At 43.0% G+C, this 16,747-nt stretch overlaps 1 protein-coding gene across 3 annotated transcripts in view; it reads left to right on the top strand.

Moving 5' to 3' along the window:
* LOC137338109 (coagulation factor XIII A chain-like) overlaps window positions 1-16,136 on the top strand; it is a 288,396-nt gene extending 272,260 nt beyond the window's left edge. For all 3 annotated transcript variants that reach the window (XM_068001790.1, XM_068001788.1, XM_068001789.1), the window contains 4 exons: window positions 6,558-6,839; window positions 9,777-9,937; window positions 11,971-12,107; window positions 13,012-16,136. In XM_068001790.1, the coding sequence (XP_067857891.1) occupies window positions 6,558-6,839; window positions 9,777-9,937; window positions 11,971-12,107; window positions 13,012-13,150 (719 nt within the window). In that variant the 3' untranslated portion in view covers window positions 13,151-16,136. The remainder of the gene's footprint in view (window positions 1-6,557; window positions 6,840-9,776; window positions 9,938-11,970; window positions 12,108-13,011) is intronic.
* The last annotated feature ends 611 nt before the right edge of the window (window positions 16,137-16,747 follow it).

Below are 16,747 nucleotides of genomic sequence, written 5' to 3'. Positions count from 1 at the left end.
TGGCAGGTCATTGCATGATTCTAAAGAGCTATGGCAGGAAGGCTTAACACTATTTCTTTCAATAGTTAACAAGCCATTGTCCTGCAGAGTTGCAGTACAGTGACAGCATGAACAGATTGTAAATGGGGAATGTAGATCATAACAGGGCGAGTGCAAAAGCATTCCTATGCTGAGAATGTAAAAAGACTGATGAGCACAACGTGTGCTCAATAAAGTCAGTTTTAGAGCATGAAGTGAAATTGTACTGCTGCAAAAATTTTATTTGGTATAATATAATATGGGATTTTTATGTAACTGTCAGAATTTGACAAAATGAGACATTTCTTGATTGTACACTTTGCTGATGTATCAGATATTTTATTAAAACTGTAACCAAATTTGTCGTGACACTGGGAATTTCCATTAATTTAATGTGAACTTATGGAGGGAGAGTTGCTCTGTGTAGCGACACTGTAAACACAAACTTTTTTGAATGCATTTACGGTGTTGCTTCACAGCAACCAGAGCAATTCTACCCCCATAGTGTTTTCATCGGATTTCATTGAGTAATGTTTCCCCATTGCTGCATTATGTCAAAGTGTGTTTAGTCTTTAATGTGTCAGCCTGGGGAAGAATTCTTCTCAATTCTACATGATGCTGTTATGTTTTTTTGTTTAATAATGTATTAATGCTGAAAGATCAGCTGAATGGTGAAAAGTAAATGGAGCATTCCTACGTGTAGGGGAATACAAAACAATTCTACCATTCAACTAAAGCCCCAACTTTAACGGGATTCAAGTGGTTGGGTGGCAGGTACCTTTGATACCTGCTCAGAAGAGCAGGTTAAAATTCAGGACGGCGAGTTCCAGGCAGGGTGTCGCAGGTAAGTCACCCGGCCGATTTTAGCAGCCCACCTGTGCAGTTTCCACTGGGCGGGTAGGGGTAAAAATCGTGCTATATATCCCAGTGTTTTAGTACTTATTATTTCCGTAAATTGTTTGCTGAATGCATGCTTCCTTTGGGGAGCAGCACCTGCCAGGAACACACATTGGGAAATTGTGGGTGCACTACCTGTGGTTTCCCAAGAAGTGCCCCTAGTGGGCGAAGCTCAGCACCTCGAGCCCTTATATCTCTATTTCTTTCCCTCGCTTTAAGAAGTTGTCACTTCAAACTTGTGATACAAAGAATGGAGCATTTACCGCAGTTGCCAGATTACCTTCATGGGATGGAGGCTAGTTTTCTAAAAACGCTCTCTGTCACCTCTTGATAGTGCCACTGTGGTAAGATGTACATTTTCAGGAAAGTCTTTTTCTATCTAGAAGGGTAAATAGTAAATTACAAATGCACTCTCCCAACACGGAGCCTCACCCACCAGGAGCATATATGCAGAAATCGCTGGTGCGCTCCCCACAATTTTAATGGACAGAAAATCATGGGAAGTACATCCACAATTTCCCAATATGTGCTCCCAGCAGCTAAGGTTCCGCACCATGAAGGTGCATTCATAATGTGTACCAAATAGTGGGAGAAAGCAATAAACCTTCTTCATTTCGTCAATATTTTGACTTTTAAAATAGATTGCTGCACAACCAACGATTTTATCGCTGTAAACATTTTTTGCCTTTCTGACATTTGTTTCTCCAATTAACAAAACTGTATTTTTTTTAATTGAGAAACTAATGCAAAGGGTCAAGGCCTTTAGTACAGGGCATCACCAAGCTTGAAAAAGAGTAGAAGGGAAGACTAGATAAATAAGGAAGTAGTGACACCAGTCTTAGGTTTTCAAAGCCTGTAAGATTGTATGAGGAACCAAGGACTGAGGGAGGTAAGGGACTTCATAGCTTTGAGGTCCTGGGGATTGTCCCAAGGAACTTCTTTATAACGCTGAGCCTACATTAAATAAAATATAATATAAATGCTGTTGCTTTTTTCCTTACCTTTCTCAGATGCAGCAATCATGTCCAATTCGCTTTTATCTTTACCTTACGTGGTTCCAAATTACTTTTGAAACATTGCTTCTCCAAAGGATTCCCAGGATTTCTTCCTTACAGTCCCTCATTATAAAATCTTTCACTGGTTTCCAAATATTGGATTATAAAATGGGTTACTTCACATTGCTTTTTCTGGCTCAATCAACATCTATAACCTTCTCTACAACATCGATGGAGCCCAGTTTATAAAACGGAAGATAACAAATCAGAATCATTGGCTTAATGTATATTTATAATCCCACCTCCTTAAAAATGAGAATTTTTTTCCAAGTACCTACTTCAAATTGCTGGTAATCAGCACATTAAATTAAACAAAGTTGCTAAATTATGCCCTTCATAAAGAAGCTTTTTTTTGTCCTGTCCCGTAACTTCTTGTTGCCTCATTTTCAGAAGAACGAGATAAAAAAGCTGAACTAAAGCACAACGATAATTCTGATAAAAGATTGCGATGTCTAAAACCCTATATTTATTTCAGGTCAGAGCTGCCTCTTTTTCTAGAAGCCACGTTGCCCTTACTAAAAAAAATAATATAGTCTTGAAGTTTCATGGTGTGAATATTAGTGTACGAAAGAGAGAGACATTCACATGAAATTCCTTTGTCAGTTGTTTGAACTGAGGTGGTAATCCATTTCAAATTACGAAGGTTAAATCCCTCTGTAAAAATAGTGAACAAAAAATTTTGTATGAATGTGTTAAATGTAAGGTAATTGTACGGCACATTTTCAAGATATGTGTTTAACAAGTAACTCTCGGGCCTGGGCAACTCATTCAAGACTAGTCATTTCATCCACTGAGCCTATCAAAGCAGCTGAGCCAAACATGCCTTCCTTGTGTCTGTAGCTTCAAACCTGAATCTCATTCCTTTGGGCTAGCTGGGGCATGTGACAGGATAGGAGAAGATCCGCTGTCTATCCAGCCTGACCCACACAATTCCAATGCATCCAGTGGAGCTGTTCAGTGTTTTAAGAGTAAATTATCTGAGTCCTTACCCATGATGAAGTATCTTGTACGCCAATAGCGCCCAGTGGAAAATCGTGGGCCCGTTGCCTGTAATGTTCCCAATGCTCCCTCGCAGCATGCTAGGTATCGTCATGGAAAGAGACTTGGAAACTTTGAAGCCCATGGTAGACTGGGGTGGGCATCCATTTTATCTTGTAAGTTGTAACATTTATTCTGCAGATTACAATATTCAAACTATAAGCCACAACCTTGTTTGGAAATATGCTTTTTGTTTTAGTGTGTAACTCTATTTTCTGTCCATTTTGAATCTCTGTTCTTCCTGACTTGGATTCTTTGGATATTTTCTGTTAAATCAATTCACGCCACGGACGTGCCTGAACGGAGCCCTGTCACTTTACAGCTAGGCTGTCAGGTGGGAAACCTCCCAGGAACAAAACACCGCAGTGACCCCTGGCTGGGGAAATGAGGCTGAAAGAATCCTGAAGATGCAGGTCTGAGATCATCAGCAATGGGAAGAGGGAACGAAAAGATTTCTTTATTTTAAAATTTGCTGTTTATGATCTGCATCATTTAAATTCTGTTGAGTCTACATCACAAATATTTCCTTGTCTTTTACTTTATTTAATGGCCGTAGCAAAATACATTTAAGGGTTTGATTTTTTTTCCAATACTGCCATTAATGCAAGATGCAGTTGATGGCATTCTGACCTTTAATTCAAAAACATAAAATTGGTTCATCTGCACTAATCTGTCACATTAATGAGAACTACAATGCAGTTTAGCCTTGACTATTTTTTAAGTATACAGCAAATACCTAACAAGCATGATAGAACTATTACAATACTTTGCACTGCATAAGTAGGAAATAACATACTGACTGCCATGAGTATTTTGGGCCTAGAAATTCGATGATGCTGCGCACGTTTTGCAGGCTTAAAATGGTTGCCAAAGCATCCAATATGGTGGGCAGCATTTGCTGCTTCTCCCCCTCCCTATTGCCCCCCCCTCCCTCCTGATTGTTTACCCCCCTCTCTCAGTCGCCCCCCCACCCCCACCCCCCCGGCCGATCGCTTACCCCCTCTTCCAAGAACCACCTGAGGCCTGCTGCCGGCAATGCAGTGGCCTGAAATTCAAATGGTCTTTGCTGGCGAGCTGCCTGGGCACGCCCAGCAAGGATCTTCAGCTCGCCTGTCTGATGTAAATGAGGCCCGAGGCCCAATATCGGATGGGCCTTAGGCCTCCACCTTCCGATGCAGTGACCATTCTCTGTGCCCAGTTTGCACCGATTGCTGGCATAAACCAATTTCTAGGCCTAAGTATCTATCCTTTTAGTCGCATCTACTAAAATCCGCTGACTGAATTTCTAAGTAATTAGTTTTATGTTCTGTGGCAAGGGGAGGAATGAAGAGTGAAATGCCAAATTAAAAAAACTGGAAAATAATATGAGTGGAAAGCATCATAGTATCATAGTAGGTAGAGCACAGGAGGAGGTCATTCGGTCCAAGTGAAGTGAAAACAAAATTTGCAGAAAGTGAAGGAAGTAACAAAGGCAAGAAGGTGGGAGAAAGGAACACAAGCAAAAAGAGGGATTAGCGTAGGATATTTTGTTCAGCAGTAAAAGGCTTTGGAAGACACAATTGAAGGAGTGAAATATATGATTTGTTCGACGATGCGGTTTTACTATAGCTTGCAATGTTGTGTATTAAATATTATGACCAAGCGCTTCTGGTGCAGAGTTTCGTGCAATGGGAGTGCGTTTCAGGAATTTGGACCCAATTCACGACTTGCTCGACGATGCGGTTTTACTTTAGCGTGCAATGTTGTGTATTACATATTACGACCAAGCGCTTCTGGTGCAGAGCTTCGTGCAATGGGAGCGCATTTCAGGAATTTGGACCCAATTCACGACTTGCGTAACTTTTCATCCATTAGAATTAATTTAATCATAAAATTTATCCAACGAAAATTATGGATGGGAAAAATGCAGCAATTTCCTGATAGCTGTGGTAGCGTGTGAGTCTTTCCATTACGCATTCAGAAAATCGTCCCTCATGACCCTCTTTCAGGATGGGGGTTATTTAGCAGGGGATTCTGGTCTGCAATGCATATTGGAAAATCACGGAGCCTTTGCCCATGATTTTCCATCTATTAAAATGGAGCGAACCCTTAGCTTAGATTGTGCAGTCAAGTCCCGGAGCAGGGCTTGAACCTGCTACCTCCAAACTCAAGTGAGCCAAGCTGACACAAAGCAAAAAATTCAGCTACTTCTTAGTCCCACGTTGTGTTGGATCTTACCTGCTATGAAGCTGCAACATTGGACCTCATAGGATTACAAGTTACTAAGGATACAGGAAATTTCAATATTCCCCATATAATATAGAGCCTGAATTAAATTTAAATGTCATCCAGCACCAGGGCTAAAATCACGGGGTGGATTTTCCCCCGCTGCGGACTTTGGGCAGCGCGCCTGATAATCCCAGCAGGAGGCCCGGCCTATATTGAGGGCCGGGCCTCATTAACATTCAGCTGGTGGATTGCAGGTGGTAAACAAGCGCTCCAGGACATACCGGCGGTCGGCCTCAGGGCTTGAAGAAGATAGGTCCGGAGATGGGTCCGATCTCGGAGGGGGAGCAGTTCTGCTCCTCCCGGGCCCAACAAAAATAAACACAAACAGACCCGTCGACTCCTCTTCGGTTGGATCACCAACTGATTTCCTGAGCAGAGTGTGCACGGCACATGTTCTGTACAGTATTGTCCCAATATGGCAAACGCGATTCTATACATCCTAACTCGCACCAAGTCCTGTTCTCCCATCACCTCTGTGCCCACTGACCTACATTGGCTCCCAGTCCGGGAATGCTTCGATTTTAAAATTCTCATCCTTGTCTTCAAATCCCTCCATGGCCTCGCCCCCCCTCTCCCCTCTATCTCTGTAACCTCCTCCAGCTTTACAACCCTCCGAGATCTCTGCGCTCCTCCAATTCAGGCTACTTGCACATCCCCGATTTTCTTCGCTCCACCATTGGCGGCTGTGCCTTCAGCTGCCTAGGCCCTAAGCTCTGGAATTCCCTCCCTAAACCCCTCTGCCTCTTTACCTCTCTCTGCTCCTTTAAGACGCTCCTTAAAACCTACCTCTTTGACCAACCTGTCCTAATATCTCCTTATGTAGCTTGGTGTCAGATTTTGTTTGATAACACTCCTGTGTAGCACTTTGGGACATTTTACTACATTAAAGGCGCTATATAAATACAAGTTGTCGTTGTTGTATTGTAGGACCTTGTTTTGAATTTTAAATGGACCTACCGCCTGACTCAGGCGAGCGCTCCATTTGCCCAACAATAGGCCCGGCGGAAGATTGCAACAGCAACAGAGGGAAGTGGGCAGTAAGTCATTTTTGGGGCACTACCCCACCCTTTCTGCCAGACGGGATGCCTCAAAATTGACCCCATTGACACCCGCACTGAGATGTCATGATTCTGTGCACTGCTATATAAGAGAGGTAATTTTACGAATCTCCCAATGGACGAGACTCCCTTCTGGCAGCCTGGAGCTGGTAAAATTGCTTCATATGTCTTCTAATTACTTGGGGAAGAATTATCTCATTTGCTTTCATTCCCCCCTTTCTAGGCAGTCAGGAGGAGAGGAATGCACAAAGCTCAGCTGTCCAGTATGGTATTAAGAGGGAACAAGCTGTAACAGAGGTGTCAATGGATGCATCAGTGAATGTGCATGTAAGAGAAAACATTTTGCTAGGCACAAACTTCGATATCGTCGTGGAGCTCAAAAACAACAGCGATGAAGAACGAAGTATAACTGTTCATGTCAGCGGCAACGTGATGTTCTACACTGGAGTCCCAAAAGTTCAGTTTAAGGATGAGACCATTAAAGTATCTTTGCAACCTCTTAAGGGTAAGACCCACTAGCCTAGATTTTCTGATACTGGGTGCACTGTGGACTAATTTCTGGGCATTGGGGAACAGCAGAAAACAAGTGGGCTCTTCATTTAAGTATTTATTTGGGGAGGGGATGTCCCGCATGCCATTTCCCAACGTCCAGGTGTGGAGGACATCGTTTCTAAAGGACTGCCCATGAGAAATTGTTGTTCAGCGTTGCTAGGGAGCCGTCTGTGCTGGTAACTGATTTAGAGGATGCCAGTAGATATTCTGAATCTATAATATTTCAAGGTTTTTTGAACTGTTTTGCTCATTTTCTTTTTTTTTCTGCTGAGAACTTAGGCTCTCAAGAACTGTTGTGTGAATTGTTCAGACTATTTTGCCCCAGTGCTATTATTGGCACCATTGGGTTTCCCAATGGAAATCCATCTATCTGAAGTGTTTGGAAGAAGAGGAGGAGGACCTATTGAGGGATGACAGTCGGGTCAGGCTGCACGAGAGGTGCTCTGTGCCCATCCACCAGGTCTGTTATGCAGATAGTGATGGACACTCCTTGCCAAGGCAAGGCTATTAGTACAAGTGGATATTCCTATTCCCAAAGGAAGCTAGGACAACAGGTCCGATGGTACCACTAAGCCAACTGAATGCTGAACTACAATGTTTAATGGTAGCTCAGACGCACTCCGATCACAGTATGTAACACTTTAAGTGGCTCTGCATGAAAGAACGGGTGATAACCAGGCAGTACATCCTGACTCTTTCATCATGAAACAATCCACCATTTCAGCCCTCATTACTCAAGGCTATGTACCAGAGTGGTTAATTGGCCACTCATGGCTGAAGACTCCAGTGAAATTTCCACAGAGAGATAGGGGAACGGACATAATGGGACCCATGCAACCACAAGAAGTGTCATAGAGCAGACTATAGGCATTCGGAAGCCACCTTTTGGTTGCCAGGATAAATCCAGTGGAACACTGCATTCCAGTCCAGCAAGAGCCTCCAGGATCATTGTCACATTGTCCTGAAGAAATTCTTGCTGCCTGAACGCAATGTTGATGACAAAGGGGAAGAAACACCCGCAGCACAAGGCGGGTGTGCAGAAAGAAGAGGAAGTGGAACAGGAGAGACAGTTGCCAGAGCAAGGAGAGGAGTTCTGCTGATCTTTGCCCTGCCTTCTCCAACCTTCTGCTGTCAGCTCAGCTCCAACTTTGCCCTCTCCAACAGGCTCTCATGTGTATCAGTCAAGAGTCTGGAGAGTTTCCTCTTCCTGCAGATTCAGCGATTTCCATCACGGTGGTTCTCCCCGATTGTATTTCTCTGGTGCTGATTGTAGGCCAGCTTTTTTGTTGGAGGGAGAGAAGACAATGTTAAAAGCCTGTGAGTGGCATCGGTACTTTTCCCCATATGAGCACGTGCATCTCATAATGGTGAGAATTGGAGATGCTTTGTCCCTTTAAATGAACTGTCTTTGAAGATTAGCTGTAGCTCTTGTGACGGGCAAAGTAAGTTGAGAGTGTGGCTGGTGAGTGTAAATGGTGGTTCAGTGTTTGGAGAGGTTGCCCTTCCAGGTACTGAGAGAGAAAAACGACGAGAGATCAGGAGGTGAGTGAAGATTCCCTTAGTGGTGGAGGATGTGTGTGGGGACAAGTGCCTTGACTTGCCTTGGCCACCTTTGTGAGGTCATCTTTTTCAGCACTGTGTGGCAGCTTTTGGGGTGGTGGAGGTTGCATTGACTGTCTCTGCTACTTCCCTTTAGACTGCCCGTACCATCTTCCTAGGGGCCCTCCTGCCCTCAGCGTCCATGAGATGGTTCCTTCTTGCCCTGACTTTTGCCAGTTGTACCTCCGCAGATACATCGGAAAACCATGATGCCCTTGCTGCTGCTGTCACACCCAAGCTGCTGCTGCTGCCTCAGTAATCTGGCACTGCCTGGCGCTATAAATGCAAGGTCCCCCTTTAACTGGCTGCAGCCTATTAAAGCCTACACCAGAACTGTAATTTCCTCCTTCTTAGAGGTGGTAAACCAATGAAGGGCAGTTTTCTGGTCTCCAAACAAGCCTGAATGGCCAATGAGGGTTCTGGGGGTTAGCAGTAGTTTCACATTGGTAGGCGTTAGGACCTCCTCATCACTAGTGTGCTCCCTGCAGCAATCCTGAAGCTATGCCAATGAGCTAACCGTGGGAAATTTGGTGCAAAGAGCACATTTCCATTTGAGTCTGTCTAAAACCCGCCAATAGTCATTCGGTTTTAAACTGTGCCCTTATCAGAAAATCTAAATTACTTTCTCTTTGCAAGCAAGCAATGCTGTCATTCTGTTTGTTATATTTATTTACAAAAGAGTTAATGATTCCATAATCATCATAAACTTCATGCTGAGAGTTTTAACAGCAGGAGATCCAGAACAAAGCCCAGTGGAATTTCACTAGTCGGTGACCATTCCCTGCCACAATACCTCACGCCAACCCAATCCAATCCAAATAACCTCACCACATAACACAGCCAAACTTTTTCCAATTATTAATTATCTGCTTTTAATTGCTAAGCCAGTTTTCAATCCAGATAGCCAATTTTCCATAGTAGTACTTATTGGTACAGCTATCTTCCCTGTTAATTAATTATCTTTAAGTTCAATACTTCAGAATAGTACATTTTGTTCCTCGGTTATTGTCATGAGTTGTTATGTGGTACATGATGCAAATTACACTCAGTTCTTCACTCGTGGATTTATGAGGGATTTGTACTGGATGCACATTTTTACAATTTACTGATTGAGCAATTTGACGTAAATTAGTAGAACTGAATGATTGGGAAAAGTAGAACCCAGCTTTTATAAAACAATACAACAGCTTTAAAGTAAAGAGAGTGGTCCTAACTTCAAAACAAATTAAACTTCAGCAGTCTTATTTTCAAAGCAGTATGCTTAACCTACTATTCATCTCACTGATTTCAGTTCATCAGACACAAGTGAACATCAAGTCAGAGGACTATATGGATCACCTTGTTGAACAGTCCAATTTGCATTTTCTCGTCAGTGGACTCGTCGCTGAAACAGGACAGACTCTTGCTGCTCAGAAGGTCATAACCCTGCAGATTCCAAAGCTGAATATGAAAGTAAGTCATGCGTAGAATCTGATCAAACAGTTGTTTCTGGCAAAAGAAGGAAGCAAAATCCTACTGACAAACAGTGAAATGCTTAAGGATTTTATTTTTGGACGCATCAAGGAGAGGGATGTTAGTACTCGAGTGGAACTCGTTTTCATTTCAAGCATCTAGTGTTAACATCAAACAATGCTAGGTCAGGCATGACAGTTAGACGAAGTACCTTCTACTCCAACCCAATAATGTGCCTCAGCCCAAATCTCTGTAATAATGTGGCATTTTTCCATAATGAGTGGGTCCAGGAACTGTATTGAAACTGCCCAAACTCATTTTATGTGGGAGCCTTAAGACAACAAACAGGTGAAACTTTCAACCCATTAGCTGGGGCTGGTTTTGACCCCAGGTCCCAGGGCTAAAAGGCTAGTGTTTAACCAACTGCACCACCCAGTTTTAGGACTTTTAGCAATGTTTCCGTAGACAGCCATTAATTCAATATCTTGCTGATTTATCTTGCCTACAAGCACCTACTGCAGTACAGTGATACATTGGGATACAGTTTGCACCATAATGATAAAACAGGATGCACAAAGCATACGATGTCAGAATAGAAGTGAGTGGAAAATTGCCAGTCAAAAGTGACCCGCATTTATTTGTATATTCAATTTGGGCCAATTTGAACTGCTTCCAGATCAGATACTTCCACACCTGCAAAAACGGTGGGTGCATGCTGTTTAATTATTAGTTTTCTACCATCATGTGTATTTGGTTGATGTCTTTGTCTACATCCAGAGCAACAAAGGTAAGTAGATTAAAAATAATTCATTTAACAGAACCTGGCAATGATGCTTGGGAAGGAGAACATGCTTGCAGTACAAAACTTTTTCTCCACAATCACAGAGCAGTTTGTGTGTGGTTTGGATGTGCTGGTGAAGCACAGTTTGTAACAGATATGAGCACCCCATAATCAACCAGCAACAAGGGAAAGATGTTGCTCTAAGTAACCAGTATTCATGGCTGGGAATTTCTTCAGAGCTGCTCCTGCTCCCCCGCCGTAACTTTACCGGAAGTGTGTTGGAAACCCCAATTCCAGGGAACTTCCATGTCACTGGCGATCTGCGTGCCCTGAACAGGCGTTCCGCTGCAGCTCACCGGCTCCGGGCCAGCCCTGAGGCCATCTCGGCCGGCAGGAGGGTGGGTCCGGGGGAGGGGAACGTTCACAGAGGGAAGAACATTAGGTGGCAATGGTCCACATTATTCTTGTGGAGCCAGAGGGAGCACTCCTGCTCCTCATGGCCCCAGAAAAATAATTTTTCACTTGCCTTTTTTGGGGCCTCTTCCTTTTCACGTCCGGTTCAGCTGGGTGACCATACGGTCTGCCCAGTTGTCCCTCAATATTGCATTGAGGTCCTATGTACATCCTGCCTGATTCATCAGGGGAAGGTCCTAGTAAATAAGGCAGCGGAGCGGGAACCGGGCGGTAAGTTCACCCCAGCTATTTTAACTCTGCTACCATCCTGTTTCAGCCAGACAGGCCAAGTTAAAATCAGCCCTTATGAGACAGCTTATAGTTTAATATTATGTTTTTTTAAAAGATATTAAATTGGACGCAGTCCTATCTGAGTCTACGGAAAAATCAAAATGCAATTAAGTTTTGGAGGGTCGGGATGGAATGAAAGAAAGACTCTGCCCCACTCTAGTGTCCTTTGTTTTATACTTGCCCTTTCCCCGGCCCTCCCCATATTCTGCGAATTGCAACTTATTGGACCTGATTTTTGATTTACCATCTTTTTGCTGTGTAAATCAATCTGGTTAATTTCTTCCTCTCTCAACAGCACAGTCTATCTCTCTCCTCCTCCCACCTTATCCAGTCTGATGCGTAAAGCAACCTTAAAATGTCAGCCATGTTGACAGTTGGGATATTTCTGCAGATACATTTGTCTGGAAAATTTCACAGCCTCTATAGAAAATCTTGGGGGATTGGTAAGTACACAGACCAATTATCATTAATAGTTCCTAACAGATTTACTTTTCCCATTTCTTTTCAGGTTCAAGGACCAGCAGTATTTGGGCGTGAGGTAACCATAGTAATTGAATTTACAAACCCTCTTAAAAAGCCTCTGGAACATATAGTTCTTCGCACTGATGGACTTGGCTTATTGAAGCCTAAGTTAAAGATATTCAGGTAGGAATAATCTATTTTTTAAAAACTCAATTTAAATGATCATAAGTAAAGCCTTTAAATGGAATAACATTTTAGTTGTGTGGATGCCCTTTTATTAGAATATATTCATATTAAAAACACAAAGCAGTCTGTTCCAGAGTGTGGTAAAATTTCATCTGTTTTACATCAGGTAAGAATTGGAAATTTGACAGAAAACTAGAGGGTCGAACTTAATCCCCCCAATCCAGGAGGAACGGTGCGGGAGGGAGCGGTTAAGATAGCGGAGGGGATTCACTCTGATGCGTTCCCGCCCTCCGCCATTTTTACTCGCCTAAAGTCCGCTTGGAGGAAAAATCCACCCCATGGCATTCTTCTTGATATTTTGTAGATGTTACACATCATCTACTATAATCTGAAATAGAGGGCATTAACACACACGTTGGCACACCAGTGTGTTGTGCTACAGAGCGATAGAATTGAAGTTGACACCTATGATCCCTTGCACAGTGAATTCCCCAATGACTGTCATTCTGTCAGCTGGAGGTAACAAGTAGAGCCCTGGTTCCTCTCCACAGGTAGGGAGAATCAGAGGATGAATGAGCCCAGTCTACTCTTGCCCAACTTCTCAGAGCCATATTCTCAGAGTCCTGGGGACAGGTTGCTCTCTTGGCCAGGGAATATTGCACGGCATGGGATACTTAAGGGAAAGGGCGGTCTGTATATATAATTTAAATTATAAGCTAACTTAAAAATGGCTGCCAAGTTGTCATTGCATTCTAGTTTTAAGGTGAAGGAAGTTGAAATATAAAATCCTGAAGCCCAAATTACTACACTGTTATCCGAGATTATATCTAACCAGGGATTTTTTATTAAATCTAATATAACCATTTCAGCTTGGAATAAAAACGATGTTTTCTAATTACAGCGTCCTCCCTGAAAAGGCGACTCTGACAACGAAGGAGTCGTTTATACCGTGGAAGCGCGGTCAGCGGAAGGTGATTGCTAGCCTGGACTGCGACGCACTGAGGCAGGTGGTTGGAGAGCTGGAGTTAACCATCATATAGGAAAGGGAAAAGGAGAAAGCTGCAAATCTTTTTTACAACATAAAAATGAGTTTCATGGAGGAATAACCCGGAGCAAATATTAAATGATAAGTTTGAAAGGGAGTTCTGATCAATCCAGCCTATGTTTTATAGCTTGTTTCTATTACTGCCATGTTTCAGTACTTTTTTCCACTTAAACCAATATAGAATTAATAACAGCACTTAAGCCTTTATCCGGTTACATTTTACATATCTATCCTCTAACATTTTCCTAACTTTGTAGTGCTTGTTTTATAAAATATCGGAAAGTATGTATAAACCTGAATAGGGCCTGTAGCAACAGACTGTTCCTTCTCTTCACCCATGGCTATAGAGCCCTGAGGCATTTTTTGTAATATTACCCATTAAAAGGTGTCACAGAAAGCTTTAGGGCAAATGAAATGCACAGAAATAGTCATGCATGTCGATGCACGTATCTGAATAAAGGGATGCTTCCTTTTTCGCTCTGTTGCCCCCTAATTTTCTTTTGTCCCCTCCTTTTCCTTCCTGGAGTACAGTTCCACAGGTGCCAGGCACCCTTTTCACCCCAAGTGGCCGTTCTTCATGTGTGAGCCCGTATAGTGATTGCCAGCAGGCTTTTCAACCTCAAGGGGCATCACATTTGAATCCAATCCTGTTCTCACGTGATGCCAACACATCCACAATTCCAGCGGATAGCAATCAGGAGCAGGAGCCCTGGCCAATTCCCCTCCCCTCTTCTCCCCTCCCCCCCCTCCCCCCCACCAGCCTTCATTCAATTGCTTATGGAAATTATGACCATCTATGTACATTGTGGAAGTGGGGTGTAAGTATAAGGTTCTGTTTAACTTCCTGAATGTGTTTCTGAAGGTCATTTTTTCAAGCACGGGGTGTAGGTAGTCCCACTTGTCTGCATCCAGGAAGAGTATTTGGCTGCTACCGCTGTGTGTATAACATTAAAAAGTCACCTCATGTTGTCACCTGAGTTGCACCGTTGGATGAGATAGGATAGGCCAGCTCCTGCTCAAGGACAGAGCTTTGTCCTTCCAGCAACAACTCGATAATTTCCACCTGACCAAACTGGAATTACCACCAAATCAAGCACAATCTCCAGAACCCAGCAACAACCCTGAGAACTCCCTCTCACTTTGTTGGGTTGCATACACTTTCTGGCAGTTGAAAGGACGATGTAGGAGCACATCATGCAGTGGGCTGCTGCTTGCATCAATCTCATTAAGTCTATTGAGGTTGTTAGCTAGTCTAAGAGCTGCAGTTCAGCCACATCCATTCCTCCAGCATGTGCCATTATCGGGTGCAGCCGATCAGTAGATCAGCTGTGAAAGTAAACATTGATTCTGCCAGTGTGTTCTTCAGAGGGGACTACTTTTCGCTATTTGAAAGCACTCCTGTTACCTGCAGGAGCAGCAGTGGAGGGTTGTTAACAGGTCCACAGGCTGTGGGTGGGTGGGTGGCCTGAGGACGTGCAGTGTGTAGCTGGGAGCTACAGAATCAGTGAAAGAGAGTTTGTGTTTTCCTTCTAATTTTTGGCTTTCTCCAAGGAGAGATTCTGTTCCCGTTGTTTTCACTGTCAAAAATATTCTGATTTTTTTTATATATAAATGCTTATTACAGTTATTGTATTTTGCTTTTCCTGAACTGCTATGCCAAACACAATTTTGAACATTTCTACATTATTTTTCATATATATATGAGTAACCAATAAAAAAAAGCTAAAATTGTATGAGCTAGCAGTACTAAGGTTATGTAAGGCTGGGTTGGTTATATAGGGCTAGGGTCAAAGATGATACGAGACCAGTGAAGTTGTATATTGAATATAAAATTGTAAAAGTTCACAGAAGGTGGCCATTGTCCCATTGTGTCTATGCCAGCTGCTTGCCAGGGCACTGCCCCACTCTCCTCATAGCATACTGCACCCCGCACATGTTCCACAGACTCATTATCCCTCCCCCCCACTCCCGATCTGCTGAGTACTAAAGAAACTGCAGTTACACCAGCCTGCTCCTGCATATGTTCTGGTCATGCCCCTAAATCCAGCCACTCTGAACAGTGGTCATTTGCAAATGCCAATTTCATTCATGATCCCCTAAGACCCAATCCCTGGCCTGCTGAACTTGTCTCCAGGGAATTGAGGGCCATTGCAACATACAGGCTAGCACAGATTTTGTTACCAGTGGTGTGTAGGTGCATCCATCTGCTATGGCAAAGCCGCACACTACAAATGCAGGTTACGTATCTGTGGGACATATGTCAGTTGGAATAAATCATGTTTGAGTTCCACCTAAGATGGTATAAGTATCAAGCAATCTGAGCCTCATTCCTGAGGGCCTGGAGAAGGAGTGGCAAGCTGACACATGACAGAAGATGGGACTGCATTGTACCTTCTGGTGCCAAAAGAATAGTGATCCAAACTAGTAGCACCCCAGGACAAGATAAGGTAGCCTCCATCCAGTTACCACCAGTAAAATATCCTGATCTGAACTATGTAACTCTATTGCACCACTTCTGATACACTTGAAGGGAGTGCAGGTCAGTGAATCGGGCGTTGAGGTCAGCACAGTGATTCGCAGTGTGAGCTACATGCCAGCACCAATGCCTCACAAAATTTACCGTAAGTTTTTCTTTAGGAGGTATACAAATGATATGTTGCAGAGAGAGCAAGCCATAAAGAATATAGCCAATTGTACAAATACATGTCCCCAGCAGCCAGCCTTGCCTGTTGGGAGCGCTTATTAAGAAATCACAGACCGCCATGATTTCCCAATAGGCACGCCCAGGCTTTGTGCTGGGGGTGTGCACTCATAAAATTGTCAGTAATGTGTATCATAATGGAATCCATGATCTATCATCATGCTGTAGAGAGGAGCTTTATAGGTAGGTTTATATCCTATTGTATTACACATGCTCTTTTAATGTGCACATTCATTATTCCAGCTTGGTTGCTAATAAAATTAACCTTGATGTACCTTTATCTTCAAGTCTCCTTTGTGTAACTAAAAGATCAAAGTTACGTTGAAATGGTTCTTGTTTGCCACAGGTTACCACAGGTTCTCGCAAAATGATATGGAACACAGCTTCAATCTCCTACTTTTCAATTGCAGTGCTTTGTTGAGACAGCAACCAGAGGCCAGGCCCCTCCCTATAGGGAAGGAAAATGAGACATAGTGTTGTCCCTAGGTCACTCTTGCACACATAATAGAGCAACATTGAGAAAAATCTGGAAGCAGAACTTCATCAGTCCACTTGGCTGCATTACCTGAGGGGAGCAGAAAAAGAAAAAAAAGAGGGTAACTACCCTTTAAAACAAAAATCTGATAGCATCACGTAACATTGAATAAACTAATCAGAAGTGATGTGCCATTGAGACTTCCCCTTACTTGTCCAGTTGATTTTACTTTGCTTTCATCTGTTCTTTCTGCATTAAATGTAAGGACATTTTGATGATGAAGAGAGAAAACTCTGAGAAGTTTGAAATAAATTCATCTGAGTAGCTTAAAGAAATGGAGCTTATGATATGACTCCGAATACAAAAATAATACAAGAGATTGGTGGAAATAATGCATTGTCAGATTTGTATGATTA

The sequence above is a fragment of the Heptranchias perlo genome, chromosome 2 (assembly GCF_035084215.1).
Source record: "Heptranchias perlo isolate sHepPer1 chromosome 2, sHepPer1.hap1, whole genome shotgun sequence".
Classification (NCBI taxonomy): domain Eukaryota; kingdom Metazoa; phylum Chordata; class Chondrichthyes; order Hexanchiformes; family Hexanchidae; genus Heptranchias; species Heptranchias perlo.
This window is presented reverse-complemented; position numbering and strand designations above follow the sequence as displayed.